General features: G+C 40.4%; 1 protein-coding gene across 1 annotated transcript in view; it reads left to right on the forward strand.

The window, feature by feature from the left end:
* SORCS2 (sortilin related VPS10 domain containing receptor 2) overlaps positions 1 to 10,811 on the forward strand; it is a 119,641-nt gene extending 108,830 nt beyond the window's left edge. The window contains exons 24-26 of the mRNA XM_009285427.1: positions 8,094 to 8,251; positions 10,369 to 10,448; positions 10,788 to 10,811. Coding sequence (XP_009283702.1) covers positions 8,094 to 8,251; positions 10,369 to 10,448; positions 10,788 to 10,811 — 262 coding nt within the window. The remainder of the gene's footprint in view (positions 1 to 8,093; positions 8,252 to 10,368; positions 10,449 to 10,787) is intronic.
* The last annotated feature ends 3,858 nt before the right edge of the window (positions 10,812 to 14,669 follow it).

Here is a 14,669-nt window from a genome sequence, read left to right on the forward strand (position 1 = left end):
CCCAACTTGGTGTCGTCTGCAAACTTGCTGAGGGTGCACTCAATCCCCTCATCCAGATCAGCGATAAAAATATTAAACAGAACTGGTCCCAATACTGAGCCCTGGGGAACACCACTTGTGACCGGCCGCCAACTGGATGTAACTCCATTCACCACAACTCTCTGGGCCCGGCTGTCCAGCCAGTTTTTTACCCAGCGAAGAGTACACCCATCCAAGCCATGAGCAGCCAGTTTCTCCAGGAGAATGCTGTGGGAAACGGTGTCAAAGGCTTTACTAAAGTCTAGGTAGACAACATCCACAGCCTTTCCCTCATCCACTAAGCAGGTCACCTTGTCGTAGAAGGAGATCAGGTTAGTCAAGCAGGACCTGCCTTTCATAAACCCATGCTGACTGGGCCTGATCACCTGGTTGTCCTGTACGTGCCACGTGTTGGCACTCAAGATGATCTGCTCCATAACCATCCCCAGCACCAGGGGAAAGGTTATGCCCTTAGTGTGTATGCCTGTATATTAAAAATTAATTTGCTGAAAGAATGCTGTAGGCAACAAAAACTGTTCAATTTTAGGAGATAATTTCAGCAGAATAACACTTACTGGGCCCTATGATAACTCAGACATGCAAATATAAATATGAATTATTTCCACATGGAATTACAGACTTGCATAAGGTGTTGAAATGTTAATACTGTCCGTAATTTTTATGTAGGATTCACAAAATTAAGGAGGAGATGGAAGACATTTGGTGGTGCTTTCCTTTCATTTATGTAAGCTGATAGTCACATACTCCCTTCAGAAAAGGGTTAAAAGTCCTTTTTTCCCCAAATCAGAGAAATGTTTATTAATCTTAGTTTTGGGTCTACAGGACTTGCAGTTTGCATTGGGGCACAGGCAAAGCAGGTGGTCTGCAAAAGATTGCATGGACATGCCTTGGACTAGTTTCTCTCTCTCTCTCTTTGCCTCCCCAAAGGACAGTTCTTTACTTAAGGTTAAGTTTGATACCTGGAAAGATGCAAGATGGAAAGACTGGCTTGCAGATAAGATGGTGACTGGATTGGCAGAGAGGTTACAGCTTCATACGTGAGAGCATTTCATCCATTTGCAACGAGCAGAGGCACTGTTCAGGACTTGTGATGAAAAGTAAAGAGAAAATAGCGGAATTCTGTGTGGACTGTAGTACAGCTTCGATAGAAAATGGAGAAACCTGCCCAAACTGCCCAATGGTTCCTGAGTGCTGAGGCCCCTTGTCCCCAGGCATGGCCACCTGCCCTCCCTGCCTGGATTATTTCTGAAGTTCATGTCGCAAGAACTTGGGTCTTAATTTACACTAATTTTTGTCAGGCAGAATTGCGAGATGAAAGACAGTTTTGACAAGACATCAGGGATTTATCTAATACCTCTTTTTTTATGAATCTTTTAGGGCAGTCGGGACAGCTATGATGAAACTTGCTGCTCCTGTTTAATTTCTCATTTTTTTGAAAACTGCAATACCCAGCACTAAAAATTGGTGTCCCTCACAAGAAGTAAATCTCATAAAATTAGTTTGGGGGAGAGCAGTAATCTAAAAATAACAATCCTGCATAAGATTCTGTGTCAGATGCCTCATATGCAGAAAATGAAGAGAGTATTTTATCTAATTAAGTAGGGGGGTAGGGGAAAAACAGAGGCAGATTCATACAGAGGTAGTGGGATTTTGGCTGAGTAGTTATATGCATAGTAAAAACCAATGCCATCTCATCACTCCTGAAGGAATGCCCATTAAAAAGAAAAGATTAAAATTGTATAATTTCCTACTACTCTAATCAAAATTAGAATTGTAGGGTCTGCCGGGTAATCAGAGCTGTCATGGCTGGGTAGCTAATGATTAGGTGACTGTAGGTTACATTGGTTCTGATACGCCCTAATCCCAAATACTTAAACACTGACTAGGAAGACTGCTGCCCTCTGTTCTTATATGCAGTAAAATTGCAAGCATTTATCATTTCGTGTCCCCAACCTGCCCCCCCCCGACACAAACACTTTATCTAATGGCCTATTTGTGCATCCAGCCACTTCTTGCCAGAAACACGTGCTCGAAAAACTGGTGCTGGAGTCCCCAGAGTTTGTGGAGCGACTTCTGGCAATCTCCAAGAGTGGTTAGTTGCTTTAGACCAAAAAAATAAAAAGGCAAAAAGTCTTGAGACATGCAGGGTTTTGATTCTTTGTGATCAGAGTAGGTAAGCAATTCAGATCATTTTTACCCAGTAAATGAAAAGTAAATTTTAAACGATAAATGCTGATGGCTTTAAAAACTAATTTTAGTCTTATCCCAGAAATGAACAAAGATTGGCTTAGATAGTTTTGGGGGGAAATTTTCAGCATGGCAGCAAGGAGCAAGAGGTAATACCCCAGCTGCTAAATCTGACTGTGGCTGTGGCACAAAAGGCAGTGCAGGCAACGAACGTGGATGGTGGGCAAGCCCAGAATAATTTGCCTTTTCTTTGCTCTTACTTTCTCAGTATGAAATCACCAATCTGATGTCTCAAGCAAACAATATGTTACAATACTCACTAGTATGCTTCAGTTGTTTAAGCATCCAGGTAAAATGGACTACAGCTGCTTCTTTTGACCAGAACAATATGAAGCAGCTGGAAAATATTTTTGAGAAATCAGGTCTATTTGTTAATGCGGATCTCCGACCTGCATATATTTTTTCTATACCATACCATCTTTACTAAATTTGGTTCAGTAAAAACACACTATTCCATTCCCTTTGAAACATTGTTGATATTTTTTGTGGGTTTCAAGTTGCCATCCAGAAAAGATTCCTTCATCCCTTCAGAGCAATCTTCAATGGTGTAGGGTCCTGGGCAACAGTATAGAGAAGGCAAATAGCGCTGTTTGCACTAAGAAAAGTGGAGGAAAGAAAAATTATATTTTAGCCACATCAAAGCTGCCATGTAATCATCATGTTACTAGTGGAAGATCTGAAATCATCCTTTTCTTATTTTTTCCTTCTGTATAACAACAGGATATTAGAGTAGCCAAACCAGAGCAAATAGTTGGCTTTTCTGCTTAGGTATTTTAGCTGGTTAATAGTAGCAAATTCGGTTCTCTAAAAGAGTATGAAAATCTTAATCTTTTAATTTGTATGCAAACTACTGCCAGTGTACTTAAAGCTGCATACATTTGTTTTCACAAATCACTGTGAATCTACTTCAGCCAAATTTATACCATTTTGTCTGTATTCCTTTTTTCCCCACTACTATCAAGTGCCACTTTTGGTGAATGAACCCACTCCTGGGTCATTTCCACAATCTGGAGCAGAACCGTGTTATCTTTCTGCCTCATTGACTTACTATCTCATTTTCAGTCTCTGAAGAAAAGCTATCCTTTTTCCCCACCTTGCTTATACTACTTTTATGTTCCATGAGAGCAAGTTTAGTCCCAACCCATGCCATTTAGTTATAAAAAAACAGGCACTAATTTAATGATCCATAATATTTCATAAAAACTTCCTCAGAAATCAAAGTAATAGCATGTAGAAAAGATTTCTGAAATGAAAGAGGCAAGTAAATCAGGAGTGCCTTAAAGCACAAAGAAGTCAGTCATCTGAGCATTAATCCAAACATAATAAAGCCAACACCACAATAAAGTATTCTATTTAATGGATTATTATTGTTGTTAGTTTTATTTAAGTTCCAAGAGAATGCTACATTATTCCATATCCTTTGCCATGTGAATATGTTCCTGGTTTTGTATACTAAACAGAATCTTAATCAAGCCTCTGGAAAATGAATGAAGTTGCATAAAGGCCAATGAATATTGGCTCCACAAGGAAGGAATTGAAAGCCAAATAAACTAGAGAGTATAAACAAGTGGGAATCAATATCTCATCCCCCTCCTGCTGTTCCTTACTGCTGAACATTTTTAAGTGCAAACAGTTTTGGGTATGAACTGATTAGAATTTGTGAATATAGGGAGGAAAAAAAATACTTTCTGGAATATCTTCTAAAAGGTGTGGGACCTGGAGAGCTTGGTGAAAGCCATGTGCTGTGATGTTTGTTAGTAGTTCTGTGCAGAATTAAGTCTCCAGTTCATATTTTTATGGTCCTTAAAGCAGGCATGAATATTTCTTCTTCTTCATGATTGAAATAAAATGCTACAGAGAAAACAAAAGGAACTAAAAATGTAAACCATGGAGTGCTGCTTAGCAGAGGTAATTGTCTCCAGTGATGGATGCGAAGCACATGCATTTTGCAGCTGAAGAGTAAACCCCCAAAAGAAACTATTGCAAAATCTTTTTCTCTGTTCTTATAAATGTGCTTTCAATTTTCATGTTGCTGATATAAATCTCTTGGGTCAAATTTCATGTCTTGTCGTGTTTTCACAGTAGTCTTTTATGTAGACGCAAGCATTTCAGCTCTGCCTACTTCAAACAGTTACATTGGACTCAACATAAATTGCTTCCTTATGAAGAGCAAAGCACATCAGGGTACACAAGAGTTTCTCTCTGTATAATTAGGGGTAGCAGCTTCCTTCCTACATGTTAGAGTGGTGAGGAGCAACTGGAAAATTGCCAGAATCAGGCCCATCTTTAGCAAGGATTCAGTATCCACATCCTGTTTCATCCCACAGTGTGGTTGTCCCTTACAAACAGAACATCTGGCACATGTGTTAAAAATGCCTTTTGAAAAGGCTTGGACTAGCATTTTCTTCAGTCTGGTTGAGTCTCTTCCTTGTAAAACTGAACCAATATGAAACACGTAGAGTTGTCTATAATGTATAAAAGGTCAAATGCCTAGAGTGTATGCCTTCACAAGACCTGTAATATTCTCCTTCCTCCCATCCATACTCCGTGTTACAATCTAAGATGCTTTCCCCTGTAAGTGTGAGGAGCAAAGGGAAGTATGGAAGAGTCACTGAGTACCTCAACTTTATACCTTCTATGAAGGATCTGTACTTAGCAGGACTGGGCTCATGAGGTTTAGGTGAGTGAGACATAACAGCTTATGCCTTTTCTCCTTTTATCCATAACCCATAAAGAAGTGCTCTTAACAACAATATGTTTAATGGTTATTTGTGAACTTGTGAGGTTTCTTCATTCAAGACCCCCTTAATATGTTTAATAGTATGTGTTGTGGTTGTGGTGATCTCTAACTAGTAAGTCTTACCAGAGATGTGTGTTGAAGCCTCAGGATTTACACCAAAGGACACACCTTGTTGACCTGGTTTCAGACAGGTCCTTCAGCCTGGGCAGACAACAGTTAGACTAGCAGCTCTGTTCCCTTTACTTAACTGCAAAAGTCTGATGTGCCATATGGGTTTGAGGTGGATAACATTTTTATTATGTCAAAAATACTTTGATAATGCCATTGATGCTTCTACAATCTGTCAGAAATATAGTTTTGGGAAGGTCCCCTAATTATTGCAGAAACATATGTGCTAATTCTGCAGATGTGTTGCAAAGACATTCTTCTGGGTTTTGTTTCCCTTAGGCATTTGGCAGTGGACTGAAAGTGAGCAAGTTGGCAGGTTTGATGTAGGTCTGATTGAGAGGTATATTGTTTTCCACATGACCAGTTTCATTAGCAGACACATTAGAAACAGCCTGGATTTACTGGCCCTAGAGAAAAAAATCAAAATTAATTACCTAATGTATTTGTTTTGGTAATGAGGAATGTCCTTCCCCCTTTCAACATGGCTTTTTTCATCCAGTTAATGGGAGGAGAGTGAAGCAGGGCTTGGCTTTATGTGTATGTTTGTGTTGGAGGAGCCCTCAGACCTATTGAAGTGGTCATAATAGCAGAGCATTGTGCTATCAGACCTTCTTTCCATCCTTGTCCTTTGCATTTGGTTAGTCCTGTGCTTTATTTACTCCATGCTCACCGAGATACAGAAAAGAGCAAGAGCAATCAGACTTCTTTCTTTGTGCTGCTTATAAATAATGGGATATAAATACCTGATTTCTGTATATATATAATTTTGTGTGTGTGTATATAGACATACCTCTGGGGGGGTGTACATATATAGGTATATAGGATGCAATTAATCTCTTGCATAGTTCAAACTAAAGGGAGGAGGTCATCTTCAGTCGTCTTTCATTGTTCAGCAATTTCTATTTATTCTAATTACTTTGATGCAATGAAAGGTGCTGTTCAAAATAGTTTGCTGCAGTAGCTTTTACCTCAAACTAAGATGGTCCCACCTGGTAAAGAACCTTTCTTCTGAAATGACATTTAAAGACAGGTCATCTTCAAAAGCCTAGAGAAAACAGAGCAACCTGTGTATTTATCCAGCTTTCATACTGCTGCCAGAATATGGAGCAGAAGATGGTCATTTTTAGAGAGATGCCTAAAAATTAGTGTCACTTTTTCTATCTTCTCACTGTCTAAAGGAGCTCGGCAGAAACCCCAACTTAACCTCAGAAGTTCAACCCCATTTTCTCTTTTCTTGTCATTGTCTGCCCTTTGCAATAATCTGTGTTTAAGCACAGACTTTGACAGCCATGATCTGCTGTCATGCTGATCAAGCTGTCAAGCTGCTCCCTGTAGTGTGAGAAATGGAGCTCACAACCTGCAACTCCTTAATCAGAAGTGTCTGCTTGGTGCCTAGGAAAGGATGTCCTTATGTGCCCAGGCAGACTGCAGGTGAATGCAGCTACAACAAAGGATATGGCTCTCTAGAAATGTTGAAACCATAAATTCTGTTGCAAAAGTTAGAAGTCTCTGATTATTCCCTTTGATTTTACAAAGTCTAATTTAAGTTAATCTAGTTAAGAACTCTTTATCAATACTTACTCTTAAGCCTCCCAGGCTCAGCCATGATGCTAATTGTCCATTAGAGCTGATAGAGCCATTTAATAACATGCTTTTTGTTTTTCTAGATTCAAATCAGAATGAATGAATTAAATGCTGTCTGCTATAGAAAGTTTTGTCAATTCAGCAATTCCCAGTAGTCCTGGGCCAAGCTTTACACTCTGTCTCCTTCAGTGCTGCCTGCTTAACTTCACTAACCTCCCCTGTCTTCTTATTTGCCCTTGTCAATGCCTGTTTGCCTCCTTCCTTCTTACCCCTTGCTCCTGGCCTCCTGGTTCTTCATTCTTTGCTCCCTTTCCATTCCCTGTCTCCTGGATTTCTCCTGCTTCTTTCTTCTCAACCCTGATGGAGTTTGAGAGTGCTATTTGATACTATCATCCATCTTCAGTGTCAGCCCACCTCACCAGGGAGATGTGATCATAGAATCATAGATTGGTTTGGGTTGGAAGGGCCCTTAAAGATCATCTACGCCCACCCCCCCTGCCATGGGCAGGGACACCTTCCACTAGACCAGGTTGCTCAAAGCCCCATCCAACCTGGCCTTGAACACTTCCAGGGAGGGGGCATCCACAGCTTCTCTGGGCAACCTGTCTCACCACCCTCCCAGTAAAGAATTTCTTCCTAATATCTAATCTAAGTCTACCCTCTTTCAGTTTAAAACTGTTACCCCTTGTTCTGTCACTACACTCCCTGATCAAGAGTCCCTCCCCATCTTTCCTGTAGGCCCCCTTTAAGTACTAGGCTAAAAAGCCGCAACTTTCTCAGCCTGTCCTCATAGGGGAGGTGCTCCAGCCCCCTGATCGTCTTCGTGGCCCTCCTCTGGACCTGATTGAGCAGGTCCATGTCTGTCTTATGCTGGGGGCCCCAGAGCTGAACACAGTCCTCCAGGTGGGGTCTCACGAGAGTGGTGACTGTGACACAGCTTAATGTTTGTGAAGACACCTGGAACCAGGAATTAATGCCTGTTGAGCCTTTTTATTGCTTGAGTACTTAAAAATAGCTTTTCTGTGGTTTTAGGGTTTTTTTTATTAATATTCATTGTCTGTCAGTCTTAGTCAAGAAATTGATGCTTAGTTATTACGTTGGTATGAACATCGTGATAAGGCAGTTACATAAAACTGTGACTGAGAGTAAGGAGTTGATAAGTTTAGGTTGTGAACACAAAATTAAGGAAGGGTGGAATTGGTGCTATTTTGTGATTCTGGTGTGACTTCGCTCTGCTGAAGCTCTGCTCTGATGCCAGTATGTGTGCGACACAAAGGAACTCCATCACAAGACTTTTTCTCCTTGTCCGATTTAGGAAACTGCCAGGCAGAAATGTCTATGCCCAGATGCACAACGAAAAAGAGCAGGAGATGACAAGCCCTGTTAATCATAGTGAGGACACCCAGAACATCATCCAGGGTGAGGAGTTTATTGATGATGATCTGGACTCTCAAACACTAGGTAACGCAAGAGGTAACTTCATTTTTAGTTCATACATTTTCATAAGTAATTTATTTTTAATTGATGTTTGTTTTCTTTTTAGCTTTTTTTCATGTTCTGCTCAGTCTCAGGAAGAAGCAAATAGTACACCACTAACAAAGGATTATCTCAGTTATCTCCTTTTGGCTTGCTTGTGATACAGGCTAATGTATGGATGACATTCTATATAGAACATGAGTACAGAGATAGTACAGTTTAGTGTTAGGAGACTTACTTGGACAATTTTAGAGAGAAATTGTATTTGGCAGAACAGGATATAATAGGTAACAGTTGAATTGACTCAATAATCCCCTGAATTAGTGGAAAATGGAGTTTAGGCCAGAAGGATTTGTAGAGTCAATGTTTCCATGATTTCAGATGGATTGTGTCTAGATCCATTGCTATATTTGCCATCATATTCCAGTGGCATTTAAAGTTTTCGTGATTAGAAACATTAAATTTATTCCTGTATAAAAAGTATCATAAGTCTTCCCTAATTTAGCTGGTAACTTTCTAGTATTCATCGGGTGGTCATAAGGAACCCATGAGGGAAACTTTCTGTGAATATCTCTCAGTGCAAATGATTTCATTGTCACTTGGAAGTGTATATCCTGGCACCCTGTGGTTATTTTTAATGTAACATGGAGTGCTGATCTATAAAGTTCATTTCTTGTAAAATTTACCATTGTGTTCAGACTACTTTCAGGTCACAGTCTGAAAAGTGTAGGACAATGGAAAAAGCTCCCCAGTTCCATTTCTACACATTTTGTGAAAATAAATCAGATAACCCAAAGCCTTTGGGATTTGTAGCAGTAGATTCATGGTGTAACAGGCAACTGTAATGTCTTCATGAACCCACGGAAGAAGATGTGTTTTTGCTGCACCAGAGGTAGCCTGGGGAAGGACAGAACTTTGGCAGAGGAGAGATTTCTTTATCTTGGGTTTCACCTTTATTGTTTGTTGTCGATGTCTTTATTTTCAATTGCTGAACTGTGTGCCGCTTCTAGGTTCTTGGAGGTGTTAGCTTTGAGCACAAGGGAAGAATCCAGCCTCCTGCTTTGCTTTGTGTATTTCTGTCTTTTCTTTGACAACCTTTGTGTATGACTATCACTGTGTTTTCATTCAGATTTTGCAAGACGACCTTGATTGCACTCCTGACTTTACCGGAGTTAGTTCCAAAAACAAACCTGGAAAAACAAAGTCTGTGTTAAAATTGTTTGATCAACTCATCTCCAGGGTCTTTAGAGGAGAAGGCTGAATGCTAACAAAATCCTTGCAGACATGCCTATTAAAGTGGAGCATTCAAACACCTCTAGTAACGTACAAAAGCATAACTTCTCTTAATGGTAGGAAATCCCTTACGGCCTATTTATATAAGGCAGCTTGCGATACTGGAATAAAGAAATGCTACCCTGATTTGTAATGCATTCAGAAATAATCTCTGTTTGCCCTGCACTCCTTACTCAGAGAAAAAAAAATTCTTCTATCTGGGCAGAGCATTATTAGGGTTAAAGTGTGCACGATCATGATGTTTTGATGTGAAACTTAAGAGAGCAGCATTGCCAGCAGAGTGTAAAGAGTTCATTTCTGTGGATCATAATCATCCATATTTGTCAGCTACTGTACAACTTTCAGACACAAGACTTTATTTAAGACATAAAAGTATACTTCTGCTCACTGTACTGTTTTGTTACTTGCAATACTTCCCACTAGCTCCGGTATTGCTCAGTACTGCCAAGAAAATATTCCTGTTAATGATACTCCTCTATTTTATCTGGCTGGAGTATGAAACGTTATAATCCCTGCTTTATATCAAATTCTGTTTTACAACATTATTTGCAGAAGGTTCCTATGCTATGGAGATCCGCTCTAGTTCTGGTGAGCTTTCTCCCTCCCTGTAGGGAGATGTCAGTAGCAACCTCCGCTCCGTGCACAGCAGGGAGTTACAGGCCTGGGTTTCTGTTTGTTCTCTCTCTTCTCATAACTTTTGAATTTCCACAGTACAGTATTTCCAGACTCACCCATCCACTTTTTTTGTTTTCTATATATTTTATGTTGCCTACTTTATCGCAACCCCCACCTTGGGACTCCTCAACACCATTACCTTGCAGTGACTCCTTCTGGGAGAAGTGGCAACTTGAACAGCTACAGAGTTCCCTTATTGCTGATGCCGGTCAGTGTCCAGTCCCAGGTCAGTGGCATGTCGAATGGACGCCTCAGGTTCCATTCTCCTCCCTCACCTGCACCCCTTGAGACAACTACACCTTTTTAAGCCACAAAGAGAACCAACTTATGCTGTCACTGGGATAGAAACCCTAGGATTTCACCACAAATCCACCACCATGAACAAAAGCTTTGTGCGAACGTATCCTGTAGGTACATGGAGCTGTTGCACCAACCTTCACCTGACCTGTTGTTTGATAAAGCCACTCTCTTTATGCGATTGACTTGTCCCTGCAATAAAAGGGAGATTTATTGTGAAGTGCCTGAAATACACTAATGCTGGCCTTTTGTTTCTATATTTTCATAGGCAATCACTCAGGCGTGGTTTTGAGCATCAACTCCAGAGAGATGCACAGTTACCTGGTTAGCTGATATTTACAGCTGAACACAAAACCCGAAAGACTCTTCCCTGTATCGTTTTATTTTTCCCTGGTGATGTCACAAAATTGCAAATATGGCTGTGAATGCTGGTGGAGAGCAGGTTTCTTATCAGTCCCGTGGAAAAAAGCGTCCATCATCAGTTACCGAGGAAGAAGGATAATACGTCTTGTGTTCACTCTATGGCCTGGGAACTCGTTACGATTGAAACTCAAACTATGGTAGCAAATTTGTAGCCCTAGGCACCTTCAATGCCACCTTATTTCTTTTCTGTATATGCTCTAGTTCTTTATGTTTATTTTTAGAAGGATTGACTGTAACTTTTTAATTATATTTTTAATTGAGGTATTCAGCGGAAGGCTGGGACTCTTCAGCCCGAAAAGGCGATTTTTACACAAGTGACTAGACCAGAACAGATGGTTGGTCGATCACGATGACATTTTTTTAGGAGGCCAAGTGTTTCTGTACTGGGAGAGGACTGAGCAAGGAGACAAATGCATTCCTAGTCAATACAAGCTCTTAACTTAAACATGTGTGAGACAATCTAATGAATTTAGGCTTAGGCCCTTCTGTGGGTTAAAGGAAGTAAAGTGTTAATTAAGATATCTCATAATATAGGATAATGCTCTTGTAAGCATAGCAAGTCCTGACAAACCATCAGCACCAGTATCTCCCCCAATCCCACCCCGTGTGAAAGAAAAACACCAGCTTGATGCTATTTCCAGACCAGGTGCCTTCACTTGCGGACAGTCATTTCAGTTGCTCTCTTCTTGTCTCCTGAGCGAGCACCTCTAGGACGATGGCAGCTGCCGGATGAGTTATCCTGTAAAACCCCATGCTGGTGGCCTGTCTCTTTTTAAATTTCCAGAGAGTGTAAATACCTCTTTTAAGTTGCTTTCTTTGTATGGTTATTTTTTTAAAACTTCCCATTAGGGCAGAGGTGCCGGATAGGTCAGAGCTCTCCTCCAGGCAGGACTGGGTAGCGCACCGCCATCCCCTTCCCACCTGCATCCTTCTTTGGGATTTTCCCTGGCTGTTTGCCCTTGCAGGCAGGGGTGGGCAAAAATCTTACCTGATCTTTTCCGCTAGGGTTGGTTTGACAATCCAGAGGGCCATGGGGAGGATGGGCTGTGATTCAGGGGTTCGTATTGCCTCTCCATCACCACAGGGTGTCACTCAGTCCCTACTACTGCTGGCCCCTATTTCTGCAGGGAGGGCGGTGGGGCTTCTGAAGGAGCTGTCTGCAGAAAGGCTTGTGAGTCAGGTCAGAGTTTCCTAATCCAAATTTTGTAAGTTGGGTCAGAGTTTCCTAGTCCCGACCTCTGCATCCCCAGGGAACGGCAGTGCAGTGAATCCACACCCCGCTGGTCTTTCCCCTGTGGTTTATGGAGCCATGTAGGAAACAGACTTGTGGTGTGATGAGTTTAAACATCTGGCATCCTATGTGTCTCAGCTGCCTGGGATTAGGATGCTTCTCTCAGAAACCTATATAATCTCTTCACTTTTTGCCTTTGATAGAGAATAAATAGCTCTTTACTCACTGAATGTCATACTGATGCTAGTGGCAAGCTCACACATCACCTTGCTTAAGGAGGATACAGATAGCTAACTGCATCTCTTCGAATAAACAAACAGAAAACAATGAATGCTGGTAAGACAGAAAAGAACTGTCAAAATTATCGTATGCATTGGAGTAATTCTTCCATGTAGCTGTGGATATCCTAGAACACATTGTCATCAAATGCAACGGACTGGGATGTAATAATTCAGTGTAGTACTGTAGGCTCTCACAAACCCCACAGGATGTATGTGTAAAGCACAAGAAAACCTAGATTATAAACTTACTGTAAGGAACTAGGTGGAAAAGTTAACGTGAAGATTCTGAAAAGCACTTGCAAACTGCTCAGGAAAATAATTTCAAAAATTGTTCTAAAATTTCTGCCTATTTAGTTGTAGAGTGCCATGAAAATTGATTTACGGAGAAGCAGTGCTCTAGCTGACTGTTGTATGCCAGACTGTGCAGAAATCCAAGGTGTTACATGTATCTGAGTCTGGGTTTCCTGAAGAGAAGTGCAAATACAAAATGTGCTGTGCATTGGAAACTCTCGGCCGGGATCATTGCACCAGAGGCTTTCCCTCCTCACCAGCTCTTTATGCTTCTTCTAGTGGAAATGAGCTGGAGCAGAGAATAAAACAGTATTGCAAACAGCTTACTTGTTCCTGTGAAATAAATCTGAAGTGGGTTATTTGTGTAGGGCAGGTGAGTGGCAGATTAGCCTCATGGACAAGGGATGGGATGGAAGTTCTAGCTTGGGGTTGTTCTCCCATGGTTCATCTGATTGGCAAAGGACACTGTTGGAACTAGGTCACGCATCTAATTTGTGTGTTAACAGCTACTTTTATACGTTTAATACAGGGTGATTTGTGTCTCTGATAACAGGAGTCTTTTGGAACACTGTAGAATATTTAACCGCTTGGTACTCTAATTAACACTTAGCACAATATAGTGCCTGTAATAATGTTTTTCGATGCTTATTAATTTGATTCATGCAGCACTCCTGTGAGGTTGGTTTGTCATGTCTTAAAAACACTGTTCTCTAAAGAGATGTCAGTATTGCCGTAACTGTATTAATAATACCCAGCAGATAATAAAGGAAGCCTTTGATTCCCTGGCAAGAATAACTTTAAAATGAATTATTTTAAAACTGAGAAAATACCATTACCATTTTCCCATTCATGGTGTCTTCGTTTATCTTTAAATGAAAAGTCTCACTAGTGCTAGGTTTCGAATCTCTTGAACTACGTCCATGACATCTTAGCATTTTATCCTTTATATGTATCTAAAATCCTGATACATGTGTATACAGAAACACAGAGTTGTTTCTATGCACAAACGCTAGTCACACATGCATGCACACACACATGCAGTATTTGTACATATTCCAGTTAAATTTGTTAGTGAGGAAGGGTGATTTGATGGCTAAGAAACAGAAGATGGCTGTCAGGTACCTGGATTCTGTACCCAGACTTTGGGCAAGTTACTTAAACTGTATGTGCCTCAGTTTCCCCACCTGTAAAATGGGGCTGATAGTAATTACCTACCTCACAGGGGTATTGTGAGGCTAAATTAATTACTGTTTGTTCAGGATCTTTGGAGTGAAAGAATTTTGTGAGCATAAATTATAAATAGTTTCGCTTTCTTTGTTTTTCTTGTAATTATCGCTGTTGTTAAAGGTAGTCTACTGAAACCAGCTGCAATTATGTATAAATGTAAAAAATGTGTAATCTGAAAAAGGTACATCACTGTTAAAAAAAAAGGTAATTATATTTAAAAACTGTTATTGGAACATACTGTTACGTGGTAGCATTGCAACATTGGCTGTGATTTTGCTGTTACACACTAGTATCTTAAACTTACTTTTCTGCAGTGTTATTTGGTCAAAAGCCTTATAAAAATGGGTACAGTGATACTTACCAACATTGATATTGAACTATACTGAAACCAACAAAACTGGCGGTGTACTGGCCTCATTTACATCTTTTGGCCATCTTAAACTCTGATGTATTTGCAATTTCAAGAACACCCTGTACTTTTCAGAGTGCTCCAAGCAGTATTGATTTGAAGCATTCCAACAGAGCCATCAAGATTTACAGCTGTTATCTTTGCTTTCCCTTTTGACATTGAGTGTTTTATATGGCTTTGGAGTGGTCCATCCATATAAAGTGCTCAGAAATGCTCAGAAGACATTTAGGGAAAATCCACACATAGTGTAAATTAATTTCTCAAAAATAAAAGCAATCTAAACCAATG

This window comes from Aptenodytes forsteri, unplaced genomic scaffold, assembly GCF_000699145.1.
Source record: "Aptenodytes forsteri isolate BGI_AS27 unplaced genomic scaffold, ASM69914v1 Scaffold88, whole genome shotgun sequence".
NCBI classification, from domain to species: domain Eukaryota; kingdom Metazoa; phylum Chordata; class Aves; order Sphenisciformes; family Spheniscidae; genus Aptenodytes; species Aptenodytes forsteri.